The sequence below is a fragment of the Anser anser genome (genome assembly GCF_964211835.1).
Source record: "Anser anser genome assembly, chromosome: 3".
NCBI classification, from domain to species: domain Eukaryota; kingdom Metazoa; phylum Chordata; class Aves; order Anseriformes; family Anatidae; genus Anser; species Anser anser.
The window spans coordinates 15,236,845-15,256,780 of NC_139722.1; the positions used below are offsets into that span (position 1 = coordinate 15,236,845).

The following is a 19,936-nucleotide window of genomic DNA, read 5'->3' on the forward strand; positions in this document are numbered from 1 at the left end:
AATACATTTTCTGGGTAAATCACTGTATATTTACATACGTGTATGTTATTAATTGTTCTCTTAAAAACTGATAAACTCGCCAACTCTACCATTTCAATTTGAATTCATGGACAGCACTCAGGAGTACTCAAGGAGCACTCTGAAGTTGCTACATTCAGATATTTTTTCTAGCCATGATGTTTAATTCTTTACAAACTTGAGACTATTCAGCTTGACTTTGAACAGTTCCCTTGGGGGGAATCTTCAACACTGTCAGTATGCAAGGATAGGTTAGGCAGGATCAGTGAGGGAGTTTTGGTGGAGATGTCCCTGTTGCAAAGTCACTGCTTCCCAGATGGCAAAGCACAGAGAGGAAAAAAAAGAGAGGACAGAACCAATTAGCAGAGAAATAATACATGCAGAAACATGACTGTGACAGATTAAAATGCCTCAGCAGCAGCACTCTCTGGGCAAGAAGCAAGGAAGGGTGAGAGAACAGTGGTTAACTAAGATAAAGCAAAAGAGAGGAGCAGAGGTAACTCAGTAAAGCTAACTCACTGGCTAACCTTTACTGACTAGATATCACACATAATTTTGTATTTTCTAATACAACTCAATCATTTTACAGCTTCTTTTATTATTACTACTAGCAATACCTTCTGTTGCTATTTCTTCATCTTCGTTATCAGTGCTGCTTAGTTTCTCTGGGTCACTTTCTAACACATCGTTCACAACTGCTTTCTCTGTGTGAACTTCTGAGCTCACAAAGTATGCTGCCAAACCAAGTTCTTGCTCCAAGGTTGTCCTTACCAAAGAAGATGAATTTATTAAACGTAGGTCACAGTATCTCAGTGATCTGGAGAGAAACAGATGGGGTAATATGAAAATTCACTGTAATCTACTTTATTTCTTTTCCAGATGCAGCCAAAGGGGAAACTTTTTTAATGATCTACTTAAACTATGGTTGAGATAGAGCACAGTATATCTTTGGTGCTTAATAGGTTTACCACTATGGTGTGCAGTTTTATTATTCTTAATCCAGTTAAGCAGCTTAACTTAATGTTCAGTGCACTGAACATTAGCATCAGCACAAGAAAAAGGGTATCATGTGGGTTCTAAGCCTAACACACAGAATGGGATTCATTTGAACATACAAAAACATGTAGTGCTATTTTGGTGGCCCCAGAACAGCCTGTCTGCCTTCCAGCTTCAACTCCAGAAGGCATGGATCTCTCCACATGTCCTGTAGCACATATGCCAGCATCCTGCACATGTCTCATCTACCTTTTGGTGTCTGAAGTCGCTATAGATTTTTATTTATTTATTTTTAATATACCCTTACTCTCTCCTGTATAGTGGGACAACTCTCATAACACTTTTTTCGTATCTTTCTATAAGCAGGGGATTATTATTAATAATAAGCTTCTTGTATTTGTGATATAAAAATGGAAAAGCAACATCTTGACACTGAAATCTGTTTTCTTCTCCCACAAGCATTTAAACAGTTAATTTTTAGACATTTTTAAAGCAATGGATAAAAAACTTCCACTAAGAAAATACCAGATCTTACCGTGGCAAAGACTCCCCCTGTGGATCCATACCACTAAATATTAATATACAAGGCAAACCCTCCAACTCCAAATAGGTCCGTGGCTTCCAATCTACATCTTCAATTTTCTGCCAGACCTGCATAAGAGATGCTGTTGGACATACTGATACGGCACAGATAAAAATACATTTTATCATTCATTATATGAATCAATTTGTACGTGGATAGAAGGTCCACCAAGGTAAGCCACATAGCAGAGCCAATTTCAACACAGGTAGATTTCACAGTTTCTAAAGAGTTTCAGGTAGCAGTCTGACTGTTATAAGCGTGAGGAGATTGGGACAGTATGTTCTGGTCTGAAAAGTCTCCTTGACTCCCATCTGCACAGTGCTGAGGCTAGAGCATACACAGATAGAGTGGATATAGTGCATGAGACAATGAAGATGAGGATGAGCTTCGGGTGATAGAAGAAAACAGAGACTTTCTTCTTATGGCAGATAAAGTATGGGTGTCTGAGTCCAAGGAGGGAAATGAGTTAGGAATGAAACCTTTTGACCTTAGCATAATAGCAGGAAGCTGAAAATGTTGAACACGCATATACCACTGTCCACACTTAATACCCCCTGAAGACTCCTGCTCTTCACCAAAGTTGTCAGTTCTCCTGGTGACTTCATGAGAAGTTCAATAATTAGATTTATGATTTGAATCTTTAGCATCAGGCTATAAAACTTTACTGACATCAGTCAGTAAATTTTGCTGTGAGACTGACTTACAGATAAGGAATACACAGCAGAAGCAACAGTAAGACAATTCGGCTTCTGACGTTTGTACATTTACCACTGTTTTGCATGTCTGTGAAGACAAACAGGATGTGATTCAGAATTAATACTAGTTTTGTTGTTGTTGTTGTTGTTTGTTTGTTTTTCAGAAAAAGTTACAAATAGCAGAACAAGATTAGAATTAGGCCCTGGATCTCTAATGACTTTGTTTAACGTATCACATTAGGCACGGTACATACACTCTTGCTTTGGTGATCAGATGTTGGCAATCTTATGAAGAGCAAGAAAATATCAGAGGTTTTTATTACACAGACGACCCAAGACTCTAGACCTAAAGCATATAAATGAATCCATGAAACAACACATGGTCCAGAAAACATAAAGCAAGTCCTGAGCTGTGAATACCAGGGTGTTCTAGGACCCATAGCTGGCATCACTGATTTGGTGCCTTCATGCCATCTGCTGGTGAGAATAAACCTCAACGGGTCACTGATGAAAATGTTTTTAAACTACAATAACTTTGTGAGAAAACAGTGACAATTTTGTTTGGCTGTTTTCCCTATTGTTATAAATAAAAGCAGTTCAGGTGTTTGGGAGGGTTACTGCTGGAAGCCAAGTTCTAGATATATGAGTTAATATTCAACCGGGTAACCAGAACATAACCAGAGGAAGGAGAGTAAAGGAATCACAGATTATATATCTAAAAGATAAACCTCATGCTCCTTACAGTAGTTTTGAGTTTTACGAATAAGAACCACACTTCAGCTTACAACCATAACTCTCACCAATAAAGTCTCCCCACCTACCCATCTAATGAAACTTCCCACTCATATTTAATTCTGCAAGTTACCTTTAGTTGCTCCACAAAGTGCTTCCCTATTGTGATTCCAGAATTAGGATTTCCCAAGATTATTTCAAAGTTATCTTCAAGGGCTAGTCTTTCCCTTACATTATACAGACGTTCATATGCCACTGCAGCCAGCGGGGTACATGGAATTCTCAACACTACCATGAGGCCATGACCACTAGGACATTGTCTTGAAGAGTTTATTAGGTTTTGGGTGATTTCCAGAGTTTCAACTGAGGTGTAATTCTTCATCTGAGAAAGACCACACACTGCCATCATAGCTGCAGAGTAGTGTTGTATGAGGACAAAAGTCCTTATCACTGCACTGTGTAATCTGGGAAACCTGAAATAAATGGCGAATTAAATAGTGAAGTATTAAAGACTAAAGTGAAAAAGCTAATGTTCTCCATAATATAGTAAACTTAGGATTTCCTCCTGTAAAGAATCCTTCATATTTACTGTACAACAGACTCTCACCAAAGTGCAATTTGATAGTTTTTGCAATACATCATTACACAATCAGAACTGATGTTGTCTCTCTATTTCTCAGTACAGATTTAATAAGCAAAGAGTTCAGTAATGTTACATCACTTCAAGTAAACAATACTTTACTGCTGTTACAAAATTTATCACAGAATATTTGCTAATGCACTCAGTAATACCATCGATCAAAATAAAGGCATTTGTCAATGAGAACAGTATTCTTCATGGTGTGTTATCCTTAGGTGTTTTTTTTCTCTTGTTTTCTTACTAAAGCCCCAAACTTGTTTCCAATAGGCTCAATATATAGGCAACTTTCAATGAGCACTCTGTATTTCTGAGCCCAGGTACACCCTGTCTCAATCCCCACTCTACAGCAGGGAGAAACATGGATACGTAAGAGCTTCCTGTGCTCTGGTTTTCATAGCAAGGAAACCTGAGTGCGCAGTACAAAGAGATACTATGGCTTGCTCAGAAATGCACCTGATGTGTGTGATCAGATCTCCACAGCACCCGGTAGCAAGCCCCAGAAGCTGTGTTGACATTTTCTGTCTGTCAGTTACCAATATGAATTCACAAGATTCTACTTGTCCTGACTTTCTTGTCACAGATCCCAAAGAGTTTATTCACAGTTGTATGCATTCATGTGCAGTGATTCTAGACTTGTTTTGCAAGGACCAAGGAAACTTAACTGCTGATGTCTTTTCAAACTGTGATGATGCCATGAAGCTTTTTACCACTGATTTAAATGCACAAAACATAGTGAAATATCTCCTTCTCTTTGTGGTCCATTTATGCAGTATACACAAATAATACACAACAAAATCAGCCAGAGTCAGCAAGTGATAATACTGGACAACAGTGAGAATGCATCTGAAATTATTATAATAATCTGATAATGTAATTTCAGATTATTGTAATATAGAAGTAACTACTAGTCCCATCCAAGTACACACATTAAAACAGGCTGAACAATGTGCATGTTCATGGTAAGAGGCAGCCTAGACTAGTTAGATTACAGGCCAAACATATGCAAAAAAAGATTAAAGAAAATATGAACAAGTGAAATGCCCTTGTATACACAGTTGATTTGTGGAACAGCGAGAAAAAAGAAAGAAAGATTTCTAGCTAGTAACTCAAGACACTAGAAAAATACACTTCCTAAATTTCCATTGTTAAACCAAGGAGTGTACTGTACCTCTTTCCCAAAGCCATGACCATTGCTTCAAAAGAGCTGTCGTACCGAAGCAGTGGAATACTATGGCCAGAAAGAGTGGATTCAATGAACTCTGACAGTCCAAAGTATTTCTTGTTCTCATGGTATAAATCTACACCCTAAAACAAAGGAAGCAATACCAATTTAAAGCTAGCAATTATTAATGTACAATTGATTAATCATTGCTATCTGATATATTTGCAGTCACATTCTCTAACAAGCATACATACACTCAGATGCATACTAAAACAAAGAGAGAAAGAAACAACTAATTTTTTTGAAAGGAAAGAAGTTTGACTCCATTTTTCCCTGTTTCTTTTTCTCTCTACTCTCTCCCCATATATACATAAGTACAGACAGAAGAGCTATGCAGGTAAAATATGCACACGTATCAAGAAAATTCATGTATCTACATTTCAGATGTTGATGATTTTCAGGTGGTTTCCATTTATGTAGCTCAAAGACTTTTAGCAAAGCTACTACAGTTTATAGGAGATATAAAAGGAATTTAAAAAAAAAATAAAATAAAAGGCAAGAAATGACAGAATAAGCAAGGGTTAAAAAAAAAAGAACAAACAAACAAACAAAAAATTGTCACAGACTAAACAGACAAACAAACAAACAAAAAGATGCCATGCAAACATCATTCTTGTCCACAAAAAATCATGGGGCCTCCAAAGTTTTACCAAGTATATAAATGTAAAATAGCTTATGAAAAGCTTGAAAAGCACCTCAAAGCATCCATCTTACATTGCTGTATGAAGAAGGCCAGTGGATCTCATTGTAAGGGCTGATATGAGTATGCTGAGTCTGGAGTGCATAGGGGAAGGAAGTCACATGGAGTGTCACAATATTTGGTGCCTCTTTCACCTCCCTGCAGTTCAACAGTCTATCAACAAGTCCTGTAGACAGTTCTGTTTGAGGATAAAGGCTATGCATAGCACTGCAAAAAAGAAATCCAAAACTCTCCAAAGTGATTGGCACAAGGGAACATTTGGGTCCATGCGATAGCTTTAACCGGGATGTGAAATTGAAGTTAAACATATACAAGGAACTTCGGACTCTATTCTTTACCCTGCTTTTGTTGTATAGAAGGATGGCAAAAGAAATGCAAAATATTTCAGTGCAGCTGAAAATTTCTATAGGACTGGTTAACTCCCTAGCTAGCAAATTACCAGTTTCTTACAACCACCAGAATATGAGAGAGAAAGGATGAAAGGAAGCTGACGTTATGGCAGTTACAAATAATCACATAGTCCTCTACTAAATTTGGCCAGATTGTTAGAACTGCCCCTGAGACGATATAATTCTTGCCTACAAAATCAAGATAGAAAATGACAGGCTGTAAGTCAGTACAACAGAAAGACAGAGGGAAGCTACCTGTGACACATCTATTACAAAAAGGAAGAGTAGTTATTGTTAAGGCAAATGCCGGTATCATAGAACACCTACAGTCAATTCATTGCTCCAGAGTAAGGCTTCAGTCCAAATTCATGATATTTAATTTTTGGCATTTACTTGCAGTGACCATGTTACAAACCTAGTCAGTGTAAGCTCCTGCTATCAACACATAGAGATAAGTAATTCCAGGAATTTGTTTCTTCCACCCAAGACCTATGCCAGCTTTCAGAAATGCCTGTGTCTCTGTTGTGTCTACGTGGGCAATCCCAGGCAGTTAAACTCCTCTTTTAGGCACCTTACTTAACTGACTTCAGTTAGGGGGCATGAATCCTGCTGTACAGAATAATTGTTTCAATATTTGCCACTTACATGTCTTTTCTAGATAAAAGGAAAAAAATGTCATAGCTTAGTAGCAATACAGGTACATCCCTATCACTCAGTTATATGAGTTATATGCCTTAAGGGCCATCATGTAAGTTCCTAAGATATAGAAGAGTTGAACAGGAAACCCTCACACATGCAAAAATACAGGTTTGATGAAAACACTGGTTGTTAACCCGTATGAAAGCCGAGACCTTGTCATTTCATTCACAAGCAAAATTCAGGAACACTATGGTTTTGGTTTCAGAAACACTATGATGTTAGCAAAGTTGGAACATGCTGGTGTTTCTGGAATTCAATACATTTTCCAACTTCCCCAGTGCCTCAGGAGATACAAAGCAAAAGCAGCCCATCTTCTCAACAGGCAGACTGCTAAGAAGGCAAAGAAACAGGGCTCTGTGAGGGAAGCGATGAGCTATGCAGGTGAACCGACAGGGAGCTTGGTGAACATTGGACAGAAATCTCCCTGCTCCCTTGAGACATGTACCTGAAAACATCTACACACAGAAACACTCAATTCCTACAAAGTTAAAAAAAAATAAGCAGTAGTGTTGGCTCACTAGTTGTCTAGTCACTGTGGAGGGTGTCTGCATGTTCTACAGTCCAGAGGACACTGACAGAGGATAATGAATTTTGTGTACTTTCACAGGAAGCTTTGCTTTGAACAAATGACAACCAGCCAGAAAAAAAGATAGTTGTGGCTGAAAGAAGATAAGAATGGTGAGTAAGGAAAGCTGAAATGTTCCACTGAGACATAATATAATAAGCAGAACGAAAATAAGTCGTGAAGAACCTATAAAAAAAACACATTTATTCAACGCATGGAAAGAGAGAGTTAGCAGAAAGATGCAAAGAGAGATGAAGGAAGACATAAATCATAAATCTGATCTTGAGAGCTAATGCAAACAATAATAATTTTTCTGAAGTTACAGTTTTCTTACCTCATTAGATCCCAGTGTGCGTGATCATGGATTAAGACAAACAGTGTGTGTGGATTCTGCATAGAGTTTTGTAAAAAGACTTTGAACTTAATCTGGGCGTCTGCATCTAGTTTCATAACATACTGTTCTACCCTCTGCTTTGTAAGATGCTCCTTTTCTAATCCAAGTTCTAATAAAATACCTAAAGAAATGGAACAAACATCAGTATTTCCAGATACAAATGTTTTTAATGGTTTTACTGTAATTCCAAATAAAATAAGCACCTGAGTGCCAGAGATGAAACAAAGTCTGCTGATAGGTCACTTCAGAGGGTGGAACACAAATCAAGAAATCAATTTTCTCGAAGGAACCCAAATCAAGATTTTGAGTGCTGGAGTCAGCAATTGAGCAAATATGAGACAACAGTTTCTGAGCCACTGCTAGCTGGAATGGACGAATCTGATGCCGTTCAATCTCATAACCTGGAAAGCGACAAAATTCCGTTTAGATATACACGCAAAGTCTAACCTAATGCAAAATCTTAGAGCCTGGCAAAGAATAACTGAGCTATACTTTAAGGTTCTTTGCTTATGAGTCAAAGTTCCAATTTTTGAAAATCTATATGGAACATGAAAAGAAATCTTTCTGCACTGGGGCATTTTGGTCCTGTAAATCCCTTAAATATTGAAGAGCTGAAACTGAACTTGTGCAACAGCATTCTGCTGCCACAGAAGTAAGACAGAGGGACTGTACTTCAGGGAGTACAGTATCTGATGGAATGAAGCAGAGCATCCATCAAGTGTAAATCTGCATATCCCAAGACATAAGTTCCTGATCACCTCAGGACAGAATTTTCAAGAGCCTAGGACTCTGCCCAGAAGTATCTAACTGCACACCTAAAGACCTATTTTCAAGTACCTGACTCTGTTACCTGTTTAGAAGGTACTCCTTACTTGTACACACAGCTGCTCCAGCTCCATTCATTGCTGTTGATTTATTCACCGAAGCAGACAGCGATGAAGAGATGTGCCCTTGGTTTTCCTGATAAAATTTCTCCAGCAAAAGATCAATGTCACCCTCTATCAAAATGAAAGTATAGTGGTATAAACATCCAGGTTAATAACAGCTGCATTTCATACTGACTTTTTTTTGTAGGTCTTAAGAGCTTTATATATGCTAGGTAGTTGTCCTGCCCTTAGCTTACTGGCTACTTCGTACAGGAATCCTCATCATTTTCTATTGTATTAATGCTAATAAAATGTATATCAGGCCAGGGAATGACAGATCAGCTATGCAGACCTCTGCTAGGACATTTATAGAAGATATCAGAAAACTAGCTCCAAGGCCCTGATCTAAATCAGCAACAACAAAGACTTGAAAGTGACTTAGTTTATGTTCTGATCATTGAGCTCCAGTGTTTGCTAATACGGATTACAAGGTTTTGAAAATCTCATGCAGAGCATAAATATTATTACATCTTTAACATTTTTGAGAGAGAGAAAAAAGTATAATAATTATTCCCTGTAAAGCTGTAAGAGAAATGAGAGTTTTGTAGCTACATACAATGCTGAAGCAAGCAAGGTATGTCTTACTGAACTAAGCACATCTGCAAATACATCCTATTCTATCCAGCAGGGACCCAGCTTACAGATGATAGCTGTGCAGAAAATACAATGTGCCTGTTCAGAGGACTTAGTATTTTCTCAGCAGTTGAAAAGACGTTTGAACATGTCTGCTGCAGGGCTTAGAATGGCAGGGTCTGCCCTGTGAAGTGCAATCCCATGGATGTAGATGGCAACTCCTTTTAGGACATTCATTTACTTGTTCTGCCCAAACAGTAGCAAAAGTGATTCTGAGAACCATACCTTGAAGATATTGGGAACAGAGACGCTGATACTACATGGTGGTTCTAGGAAAACAGGTTTCTCTTAAGTGACTAGTCAAAATACCACAACATCTCCATAAGTGTTCTTGCCTCCTAAGTACAGATTTATTGGTGTGATATGAGTGGCAAAGGGGATGGTGACATGCCTTTTACACAGACAAGCATGCTGCATTTGCTGTAGTTGTGTGATGTAGTTACACTTTCCATGTGGCTGAATCTATTCCCAGATAATCCTGCTTGCAGTAATCTTCAGTATGTTCAGTTAAAAAATGATCCAGTAACCCTGGCTCTCTGAAATTTTCTTTTCTTTCCCATGCATTACAATCAAGCTCACAGTATGATAAGTTCAAAGGACAAATTTTTCCTTCAGTGACATAATTCTTTCTATCATGGTCTAAATGAATTATGCGCTTTTGGCAAAAGAATCTATATCCGTTCACATGGATATAGACTTGCATATTGTATGAATGGATGTGCATACCTAAGTGTAATGTGTTCAGCTACCCACTGGCATATTTTCATGAAACTAAGGGATTTTAGAAACTGACACTTTTAGGAGGAACTTCAATTCAAATGTACTTTCACAACTTTGTCCTGTATTTTTTATTTATTTCTAATAGTGTCTTGCTAGTGGAAAAGTAGTACAGCTATTTTCACTTACTTAAAAGATTCAGGGACTTGGAAACACGGCTGTTTGTAGCATATTATGTACCTGGGCAGAGGGTGCTAAAGAAGGACCCCAGAGTTTCCACTTTCCCTGTGACCAGCTGATAGTTAACTTCTTTTTGGTAGTCTGAAGGAGTAAGCATGCCCTCAGACAGGACTCTTGCCTGATACTTTCCTAAAAGAAAAAAAAAAAAGTCATTTTGAAAGCACTTCAAACTAAAGTAAAAATGTTCTAAGTCATAATAAAAATAGATCCCAGCTAAATGAATCCTTCCCCCATAAAAGTGACAGAGATCAATCTTTTTTCTCTCCTACACATGTATGCACCATCCATCTGTAAGATAGATTCACATTTTATAATTCTATATGTTTCTTTTCCATTTTAGGAGATACTTGTTGACACAGTATACAAAAAGAGCATGCAAATAGTTAAAGATATTAATGAATCTTTGTATGGCTATTCAAATAACTTATCAGCATAGCTCTCAACAGGTTGTTGGAGGCAATAAGGTTGAAAGACCATATTTTAGAAGCTAAGAAAATGTTCAGTCCTCCACTCACATAATATCCCAGTCACACATAGCAGGAGAGCTTGACACTGTGTGTGTGCTGGTAACTTGCCATGATTTGTAGTAGTGTTGTCTTGGATGCCTTGATAAGAACACAGATAATTCATGCAGAATGCGATCACTGGGGAAGAGACACAACTTTGCTACATGAGCTTGGGTTCAAAACCCATTACTTGTTGGTGAATGCTCTGGTTTGCTGGGGCAGCTTACTGAACCTCCTCATCACATTGAAAGATTCAGTTTTGCCTGGAGATACACCCTTGGGATCTCACCTGTTATCACAATGCAGGAATCAATGCCTCGATTTCTACTAGCACATATGATCACCACGTAGTTTGTCTTTATTAATTTTCCTTCAATGAGCAATTTAAACATTTCTGAAAGCCCTTCAGCCAGAGAGTAGCTGCACTCGATGATGTGGACGCTGTCATTGCAGGAGCTAGCTGCCAGGCCTGCCAGCCAGGGAAGCTGGGCTGAAGTCACTGGTGCGATCTGGCTAGGCACTTGAGGAAAGGTCTGTGGAATTGCCTGTTGGTACTGCCGGATTTCAGATAGGTGTGATTCCCGCCATGAACGCATGAATATTTGTTCCAAATCTTCAATCAGAGGGACCTGGTCTGAGGCTAAAAAAAAATTGAAGAGGAAAGTGTTCGTATTACAAAATAAATGAACAAAGCTGTTGAGTTAAAAACATTTGTTTTTCAAAATAAGTATTTTTTTAGAGATGGTCATGTTTCAGATTTATGCAAGCATGCCTACTGACATTGGAAGATGCAAACCTTATCTTTCATTTTGAAGTGTTGTTGTGAGGCTCAAGTAAAACTGCCATAATTGGAGCCTGGCTATTAGAAATACTTAAGAGGTTGAGTACTGCCTGAGTCAGCGTAATACTACTTCTAAACCATGGACTGTGTGCAAAAACAATGAATTACAGCTGTTTTACTTTTTATTTTTAATTGCTGAAGTCCCAAATTATAGGAAAAGATGAAATTTTTATGGTTATATTTCAATCTGTCTGGTCTTCAAGAACAACAAATTATTTAGCTTTAGAAAATAATCTTACCTAGCTGAACAAGGTAGTAGACAGTCAGTAAGAGCTGCATTTCCTCTGAAATAGGCTGTATTGTGGATGCACCATATTGTTCATATGCTCTGGATAAAGACTGTGAATTTCTGTAACAGGTGTATAGCAAAGGACTCACTATCACATCATTAATGTTCCCACAAAGATATGGGAAGTTTCCATGACCTGTGAAATGAACAATATTTGTACATATCACATTAATTTCATAATTTTCTGTGTGTGAATTAAACAGTTTTTAATAGTAGATATTTAACAAGTGAGAGGTTAAGCAGTATTTGGCAGTAGGATTTATCTTTGCATCTCTTATAAAAAAATACATAAGGTCCTGTTGAGTGTTTGGGTTGTTTTTTTTTTACCTTTAAAAATAACTGGCTTTGCTTTACAGATTTTCAGCAAGTTGTCAGGAACTGAGACCGGTTCTCCTGAGCCCACCATCGGAGATGAGGCTGGCCCCACCAAAGCAGAATGTGGTAAAGATGATAGGCTTCCTCCATCTACGATTTTACACATAATATTACTGGTGTCAAGTCTAATAATGATTTCCTCAAAGAAACGTTATTCAGCATCTTCTTAAATCCACATTTGGTATCAGTGTTACATAATTTTGTGGTTATATCACACATTTCATGAAGTGTTACTACAACCAAACTACAAGCTCATTTTCTTGGAGGATGAATTATATTGTGGCTTTAAATGTTGCACATGCATCCAAAGATTTAAAAAAATATATATTGATAAACTTTTTCAGCTAGCAAATGCACGAATATAGAGACATACATGATGTCAATAAAAACGAGTGATTCATGGCCTTGTATGATACATCTAGTTTTACAGATTCTAAATAGGATTTCTTGCTACTCAGAAAAAAAAAAAAAAAAAAAAAAAAAGATTCAGCATTTGTTCAATACTAACTTATTTATGGTAATTTTAATTTAAACAAGAACACATTGAAAGGAAACATTCTGGGGAAAGCTGGTTTGTTTCACTCCATGTCATTCTAGTTTGTATCTAGGCTATAAAATCCAAGTGCCAAGAAGACTGTGACAGATAAGTGAAACAATGGATGATATATTGACCTAACTTATGACACTAACTTTAATTTCCCAAAGGTGTTTAGGTGTCTAAAGATAGATACAGGCATGTGTTGCAGTTTGTTAATAATGACTCAATGATTGGATCTTAATGAGACTTAAGCCCAGACACCTCAAAGAGAAATAAATGGAAATGAAGCACATAATTAATTCTGGCAATGTAGGTATTAAACTCCTTTCAAAACTGTACCGAGAATTTGCATGTATCTTTAAAATATTGCTTCTTTTCCCCCATTATTTTCTGAATAATGAAATGAACATCATCATTACCTTGGGTATAGCTTACCATTTTTAATTCTATTTGGAACTTGTGGGTTGAGCTGCAAGTTCCAGGTTTCAGTAGATGATGGGGATTCTGGTGACCAACCTTTATGGCGTTTTTTTGGAGGCCCTGAATTTGTTAAAGTGCCTGAATAACAATAATATATCAGAAAAATATTAGAAGAGAATGTATTCATTTGTGTTCATGATAATTCAATATGTGTCAATAGACTGTATTAAGTACTGTGGTAAATAGGGTCAACTCCATGAGCATAATCATTTCTTATGGCTTGTGTTTTCCTTTTCTATCTTCTGCTTAAAGACCTGGAAAATGTTTGGTGCAGAGATCTCTTAATCATCTTGGAGACTTAATCTATTTTATGTCAACGTTTACTCTGTACTAAGAGTAATGTCCTAACAAGTAATGAGGTGTACTATGAGTATTTATTTGTATTAATACTTTGAAGTCAACACTATGGGCATTTTGCTCCTTTTACTTCTAAATACATGGTACTGCATTTCATGTACCATAATGCTAAATAACATTTTCAATGGTTTCATCGTGGTATTAACAAAGATTAGAGTTCTTTTTAACAATTTTTCTGTTGTCAGGATTTTTATACTTCCTGGTGGTTACTGTTTTTGATTTTGACATTCTATACTAACTCCAAGTAAATGACTTCTGCACTTTCCTCCTATCCACCTTTAGCTCCAACACATCTGTCTGTAAAACCATAACCAACTTTCCCACAGTTTTCCTGGGAGCCCATGACCATTACAATCTTGAAACTTTTTTCATTACTTTCTTCAGTCTTCTTGGGCACTCCTCCAAACTCCTAAAATGATGAGTTTCCACTAATATCAAGTATCTCTAATTATTGAGAGTTGATACTCCTTCAGGAATTGCTCAGCATCTTGAAGGACTGAGTTGTTTCTACTTATACACGTTAATATGTAAAACCCAAAACTACTTCACACTTGCAGGTCAATATCTGCTTGCCAAATGGTTAGTCCCATATAAAATTCAAAATGGAGTAAGAACATATTATATATCCATATATATATATATCCATATATATACTTTTATATAATGCTGTTGTTGGTTTTTTTTGTTTGTTGCTTTTGCAAAGGATATTAAAATCAAAAGTAAACCAGAAATCTTCAGATTTAGAATAAGTTCGATCATTTGCAGAACAGCCTTATGTACACGTTAAGAATCACTTTGTCCTTTAAACTACTACCATGTGAGGGCAGTATTTAGCCATTTGTTCTAATCATTCTGTCATTTAGTTTCCTGGCATAAGGTTGTGATAAAAGTGTAACTTCAAGACATTTAGTGTAATACAAAGTACTTTTGAAAATGCCTTACTCCTTCCTGCAGGATTATCTAATATGTTGACATGTGAAGGTAACCCGTCTGAAATTAATTGGCAAGATCAGTTTACTGAGAACATGTTGCTGCATGCAAGAAAGAGATCAAGAACCTGAATGGGCAGAGAAAGAATTTGGCTGAGATACTAGCAGGGCAACTTGGGAAGATTTATTCTAAAACAGAGATATACCACGTTTCTAGGCATAGTAAAGACTAAAAAGAACTTTCTTGCTCAAACAAGTCAGTGACATAACATACAGTTTGTGACAGAAAACAGTTAACACAAATCATGATAATAATGGTTCAATGAGGAAAATTTCTTTAATTTGGAGCTACTTGTCAAAGTGGCAAGTACATCCCAAGGTGAACTGCAACACAGAAATTATCTATGTGTGGTTACTTATCAATCTTTCTTAATTCCCTGCACAAAACCTGTAAGGTGAGATTGATGTAAACAAATACATTCTTTAAGAACATAGAATAAGAGTCCAGTCCGTACTTCTCTAAAATGATATCAATTGTAAGTTGCAATGACAAACTCCCAATTAATAACCTCAGCTGTAGAAAAGCTATGGCTAAAATCATATCAACAATTTTTTCTGAAAATTAACATACAAAAAAAAGGAGTGTTATGGTCACAAAGGCTTGGAAGGGAAGAGTAATTTCTATTCATGGAGAAAATTGTAATGATGATATCTATTATACACATAGAATATAGAGTTAAGGGTTATTAAACAACAAATCCATATAAATACCTAATACTGATGGTCTTGTCAAAGCGGACAGGTTATTTTTCACCAACTGTTGTTTAGGAGATTCCTTGCCATTATACACTGTGGAGCTGAAAGCTGCTGTTGAAGGAATATGATCTATGCCTGCAGCTGGCAATAAAATAAATGTTATATACAATAAATGTTTCTAGGTCAAGATCCCCAGTTAATATAATTAAATGATCATTGACTTTAACAGAGCCATCAGGATCTGCTCAGTGAATGCAATGCTGAATAACATAAAGCCACTTGTGATCTCATACCAGATTATTGCTGTCTGATTCCTACGTGCCTGGGTAAAATCCCAGTCTGCAATTAAATACATAATTTCAGATCCTTTAGATTCTTTGCAGGTTCACCCTAGCTCTTATACGAAGTTTACTTAAGAACTAGCAAAGAGAGTAAAAGAGTCCAGGCTTTGTTGTTTAAAATTTACTAAAAATGTCCTCAACTTCAACTCAGATTGACATCCTGCTTCCAAACATCATTTTAAGTGTGCTGCATTAAAAAAGAGATGTTTTTGCAAGCCAAATATGCTTGTAATTAATGTATCTTTTTAAATATGTAACCTCTGGCAAACAAATGCCAATACTGCTATTATAAAGAGATTAATGATTTGTTCTGGAGGGGTACCAGCATTCCAGATCACAACTATTTAACTGGCTTCTGTCCCTCAGACAGAATATAACCACCAACAGCTGTGCCTCAGTTCTCATATGTGAATCTCTGTAACAGTCACAAGAGACTATTCATTATGAAGAAGCTCGGAGAGATCACTTTAACCTCTACCATCCATCACATTTTATTTATGTAAGGCTAATGGAAAAGTAAATGTTTCAGAAAGCATTGTTAATACAAGGAAGTTACAGATATTAATCATTACTTTATCTTTTAATATTAAAGCTGCTTTTCTTCACAGAATAAAAGGCTCAGAAGCTTTTAAGCTAATGTCCATACAATCTCAGCAATAAAGGGAATTCTGATTATAGCATAAAATAGACTGGAACAAGAAAACACCTATTGCAAGAAATACCTATTCTTCGCCACTTTAAAAAATAATAATAATAATAAAAGGCTCTTAAAAATGTGGTTTGCCTTAGTTATGAACAAGCTTCAGAATACCTGGCTAGTTTATTATTTGCTAAACTTTTATACATAAACGTAAGGGAAAAAAATGGACAGAAAGAAGCCTTGACAGCATGATTCTGGTTTTTTTTTTTTTTATTTGAATGATACCTCTGTACATATTCAATTTGCTTTATTTTATGTGGTAGTGTGCTTATTTCTTTCTCTCTCTGTTCATACAAATGAAGACAGATATGCACAGACACAATAGTAAAACTACATAACCCAGTAAAATAATAAAAAATTGTAAAACTACAGTAACCCAGAGTGTTTTCTTTCTAAGCAGTACCTGTTTGTTGAGTCCCAGCTGGAGTATTTGGATTTGCTGCTGGGAGAGGCTCACTTGAGATGCTTCCAGAGAGGCCCGAACTTTCTGGCAGTTGGAACAATGTGCTCGAACAGGTGCTGGAAGAAGACTGTCGGCCTCTGAACTCTTAAGAAAAAAGGAACTTGTTATCCACTGACAACAGCAATAGTTGCTTTTCTCTGCGTATCTGATTTGATAATTTCACACATGAATTACTTAAAGGCTACAACACTTAGACGGGAGGAACTGATGGCATCAAACATGCCATCCTTGTATTAGGGTACTCATTTGCTTTTTACAGCTGCACTTTAAGGAGCCTTTCTTTCAACTGATACATCTTAGGTTTTACACAGACGCCAGTCCCTGTGATATCCAAGCTTGGATGATGAAAACCAGAGCTCGAGTAAGACAGCTTCATTATCTTACCTGCTCCTTTCCAGCAGATTACAGATCCTTTGGTCAGAGCTCCCTGTGCATTCCTGACCAGATAATACTTTAAGTGTTTCTGTTTCTTGGGCTGAGTGGTCAGTTTAAGATTAATATGATTTGAGAATTCTGTAAAGTAGCAGAAACCTTTCTTGCCACAGCCAACACAATTGCCAGAGAAGCCTGATAAAATAAACAATACATATAATCCAATGAGACAGGTTTGTCGCTATTAATAACATCAAAACATGACTATTCTCTGGAGAAAAAGAGTATTTTTTTAATAGATTGAGCTTTTTATTAATATTATCCTCCAGAAAAAAATCCATACTAAGTTCTCTGTGTTGCATTTCTGCAAGCGAATTGAAAAAACATAGCTCCATAAAGAAAAAAAAAAAGAGAGAGTAAAAAAAATTAAAATAAACCATATTTCCATTTTCTCCCACTTGAAAAGAAAATAACAATATCTCTTATTACCTACCTATGAAGCATTGCATTTCACTTATTTTTTTAACTTTCATTGAAATTAAGCCTGCAATTAAGTCTCAAGAAATCAAGTATATTTAATCTATTATATTTAATTAGATACAAGTATAATTAAGAACCAAGTTCCTACTACAGATGCTTGTTTAGAGAGGAAAAATACTAATGCTTTCTTGGGCTATTGATTTAAAGTAACTGTCTCAAATTATGTGGCTGGACTGTGTTAGCACTTCACAACAGTTTAAGCTATCTGTGAGAACAGAAAAAAAACATGTCTGTAACTTTACAGAACATGACAGAGACACAGTCCTTGCACGTAAAGGAGCTTATTGTACTCAGGCTTAATGGGGCACTTCCAGGGATACTGCCATTTCCTCTCATTCTGAGGTACAAAGTTTGAGCCTCAAAGAGGAGTTCATGATGGTGATGGCATTATCACCATAAATAAGGAACATTCCTTGAACAGATGATTAAGACCATCTCCCTTTTCTTCTTACGGAACTTTAGTTTTCCATTTTCTAAAGTATTGCCATAAGAAATATAGTACTGCATAAGACCAATGAAACTATCTGAAAATATTTACAACTTCCAAAGAAATCTTATAGTGTGCAATTAGAAGGTAATGTTTCCCATGAACATTTCTTTCTATTCTCTACATGTGCCTTGAAGCATGAAGGTTTCGTTTATTTTAATCACATCTAACGGACATCTTGATGTGTTATCAAAGGAATTTGAAATTGAAAGGGTGAGTTCAGTGAATCGAAAGATGGAAAAAATAAAATAAAGGAAATGAATTTAACACAATGGATGGAAAATAGCATTGGAAATAAACAATATAACTGCAGTACAGGCTAAATAATATGGTAGATAAAATTAAGAGCCATTTATGAGAACGATAATTTCCACCACATTTGAGGCAAATTATGTTTTCAAATTAATGGTCAGTATTTCTTTTTCTTCTTAAGAAAAGCGAACTAAAATGCAAGCATAGTGCTTTGTAAACACCTGTTGCTTGCTCTATAACCTGAGTACTTTCATTAGTTTTCAAAGGGCTCAGAAGAATTCATTAAAAATCTAAGTTAATGTGGCAGTTGTTCTGGTGTCTATGGGAACAAGTGGATAATAACTACTGAGAGCTGTCTATGATATCCCTAATGCTAGTAGGTAGGATCATAAAATCAGGACAAGTCATGACTCTGCAGAATCCTCTGTGTTGTATCAGTCAACACAAAAGCATCTGTCTAACATCACAGAACCTTCATTTGCTGCAATAAAAGCAACAACAAAAGGAAACAAAACTAGAATGGATGTGGTAAAAGCTGTAGAGTTTGTATGTATTTTATGCACGTTAAGAAACTACTGAAAATGCTTCTACTGGCAAATGAAAGCTTCCTGTACATCTTTGAGGAATATTGAGCATGACCAGCAACATTTCAATTTTGGTTAGGTTGCCACTTACAAGCCCTTATTTGTTTCCAAATAGAAGCATGAGGGGACCATTTCCAAAAGTAAAATGGAAATGCTTGTACCCTTTTTAGGTTTCACTGTTTTGCTGAGAGTGTCCAGCAACTTGCCAAAGCTACAGGTGGAAATATGTGCAGAACAGAAAGTTTGGCAGTGGATATAAAGTCTTTTCATGTGGACTTTAGATCAGCCAGTACTGATAACTCCTATAAACTATCATCAGCCTAAGACATATCTAACAGACAATAACTTCTACCTGAAGCAACCTCTTGTGTCCTTATTCATCTATCTTAAACTCTGTCTACTTGGCAGAGTCTACTGCACCAGGTCTACTGGAAAATTAGTTTTCACCAAGTATAGCATAGAGGTGAGGCCTAGAAAGAATTCAACAGACCTGAAGTCTTGTTTTGAAAAATTATTGGAGAACATTTTAGAAGGTTGTTTTTTTGTTTGTTTGTTTTCCATTTAAGCCAAACTAACATCTTTCTCATCAAATCTCCCCAGCTTCTCTGAGCTGAACTAAATCCTTTCTGGTAAGCTCCTGCCAACACTGTTTTTCATCCCATTCATTCTGACTGACACTTTTTTTGATGACAGTCATTGCCTTACTAACACAGCTCAGCCCTGGCTTCAGATACCACATATCATGACTTTATAATTTCAATGCAATACAATGATGTCCAGTCATTACTCTTTCCAGGGCTAACTTTCAGACTGAAGAAACATCTACTGCCGACCTTGCTTACAGCACTTACGTAGCAGATTGAGTGACACTGAAAACAGTGTTTGTCATGAGAGACTCCCCCATTCTGTGTGTGCCCTGTTCAGATGCCATAACCAGAGGTAGCAGCTGATGGAGAGGACAGCTTGTTTCATAAACA

General features: G+C 36.7%; 1 protein-coding gene across 7 annotated transcripts in view; it reads right to left on the reverse strand.

The window, feature by feature from the left end:
- The window catches only part of GREB1 (growth regulating estrogen receptor binding 1), a 94,434-nt gene that overhangs the window by 26,572 nt on the left and 47,926 nt on the right, over positions 1 to 19,936 (reverse strand). For 6 of the 7 annotated variants that reach the window (XM_083829543.1, XM_083829539.1, XM_083829541.1 and 3 more), the window contains 16 exons: positions 17,109 to 17,291; positions 16,665 to 16,808; positions 15,236 to 15,361; positions 13,134 to 13,256; positions 12,113 to 12,250; positions 11,736 to 11,921; positions 10,945 to 11,295; positions 10,150 to 10,278; positions 8,506 to 8,631; positions 7,837 to 8,034; positions 7,574 to 7,754; positions 5,601 to 5,793; positions 4,833 to 4,969; positions 3,158 to 3,497; positions 1,550 to 1,665; positions 636 to 835 (listed from right to left, as the gene is read on the reverse strand). In XM_083829543.1, the coding sequence (XP_083685669.1) occupies positions 636 to 835; positions 1,550 to 1,665; positions 3,158 to 3,497; positions 4,833 to 4,969; positions 5,601 to 5,793; positions 7,574 to 7,754; positions 7,837 to 8,034; positions 8,506 to 8,631; positions 10,150 to 10,278; positions 10,945 to 11,295; positions 11,736 to 11,921; positions 12,113 to 12,250; positions 13,134 to 13,256; positions 15,236 to 15,361; positions 16,665 to 16,808; positions 17,109 to 17,291 (2,871 nt within the window). The remainder of the gene's footprint in view (positions 1 to 635; positions 836 to 1,549; positions 1,666 to 3,157; positions 3,498 to 4,832; positions 4,970 to 5,600; positions 5,794 to 7,573; positions 7,755 to 7,836; positions 8,035 to 8,505; positions 8,632 to 10,149; positions 10,279 to 10,944; positions 11,296 to 11,735; positions 11,922 to 12,112; positions 12,251 to 13,133; positions 13,257 to 15,235; positions 15,362 to 16,664; positions 16,809 to 17,108; positions 17,292 to 19,936) is intronic. The other variant, XM_083829542.1, reaches the window with a different exon arrangement.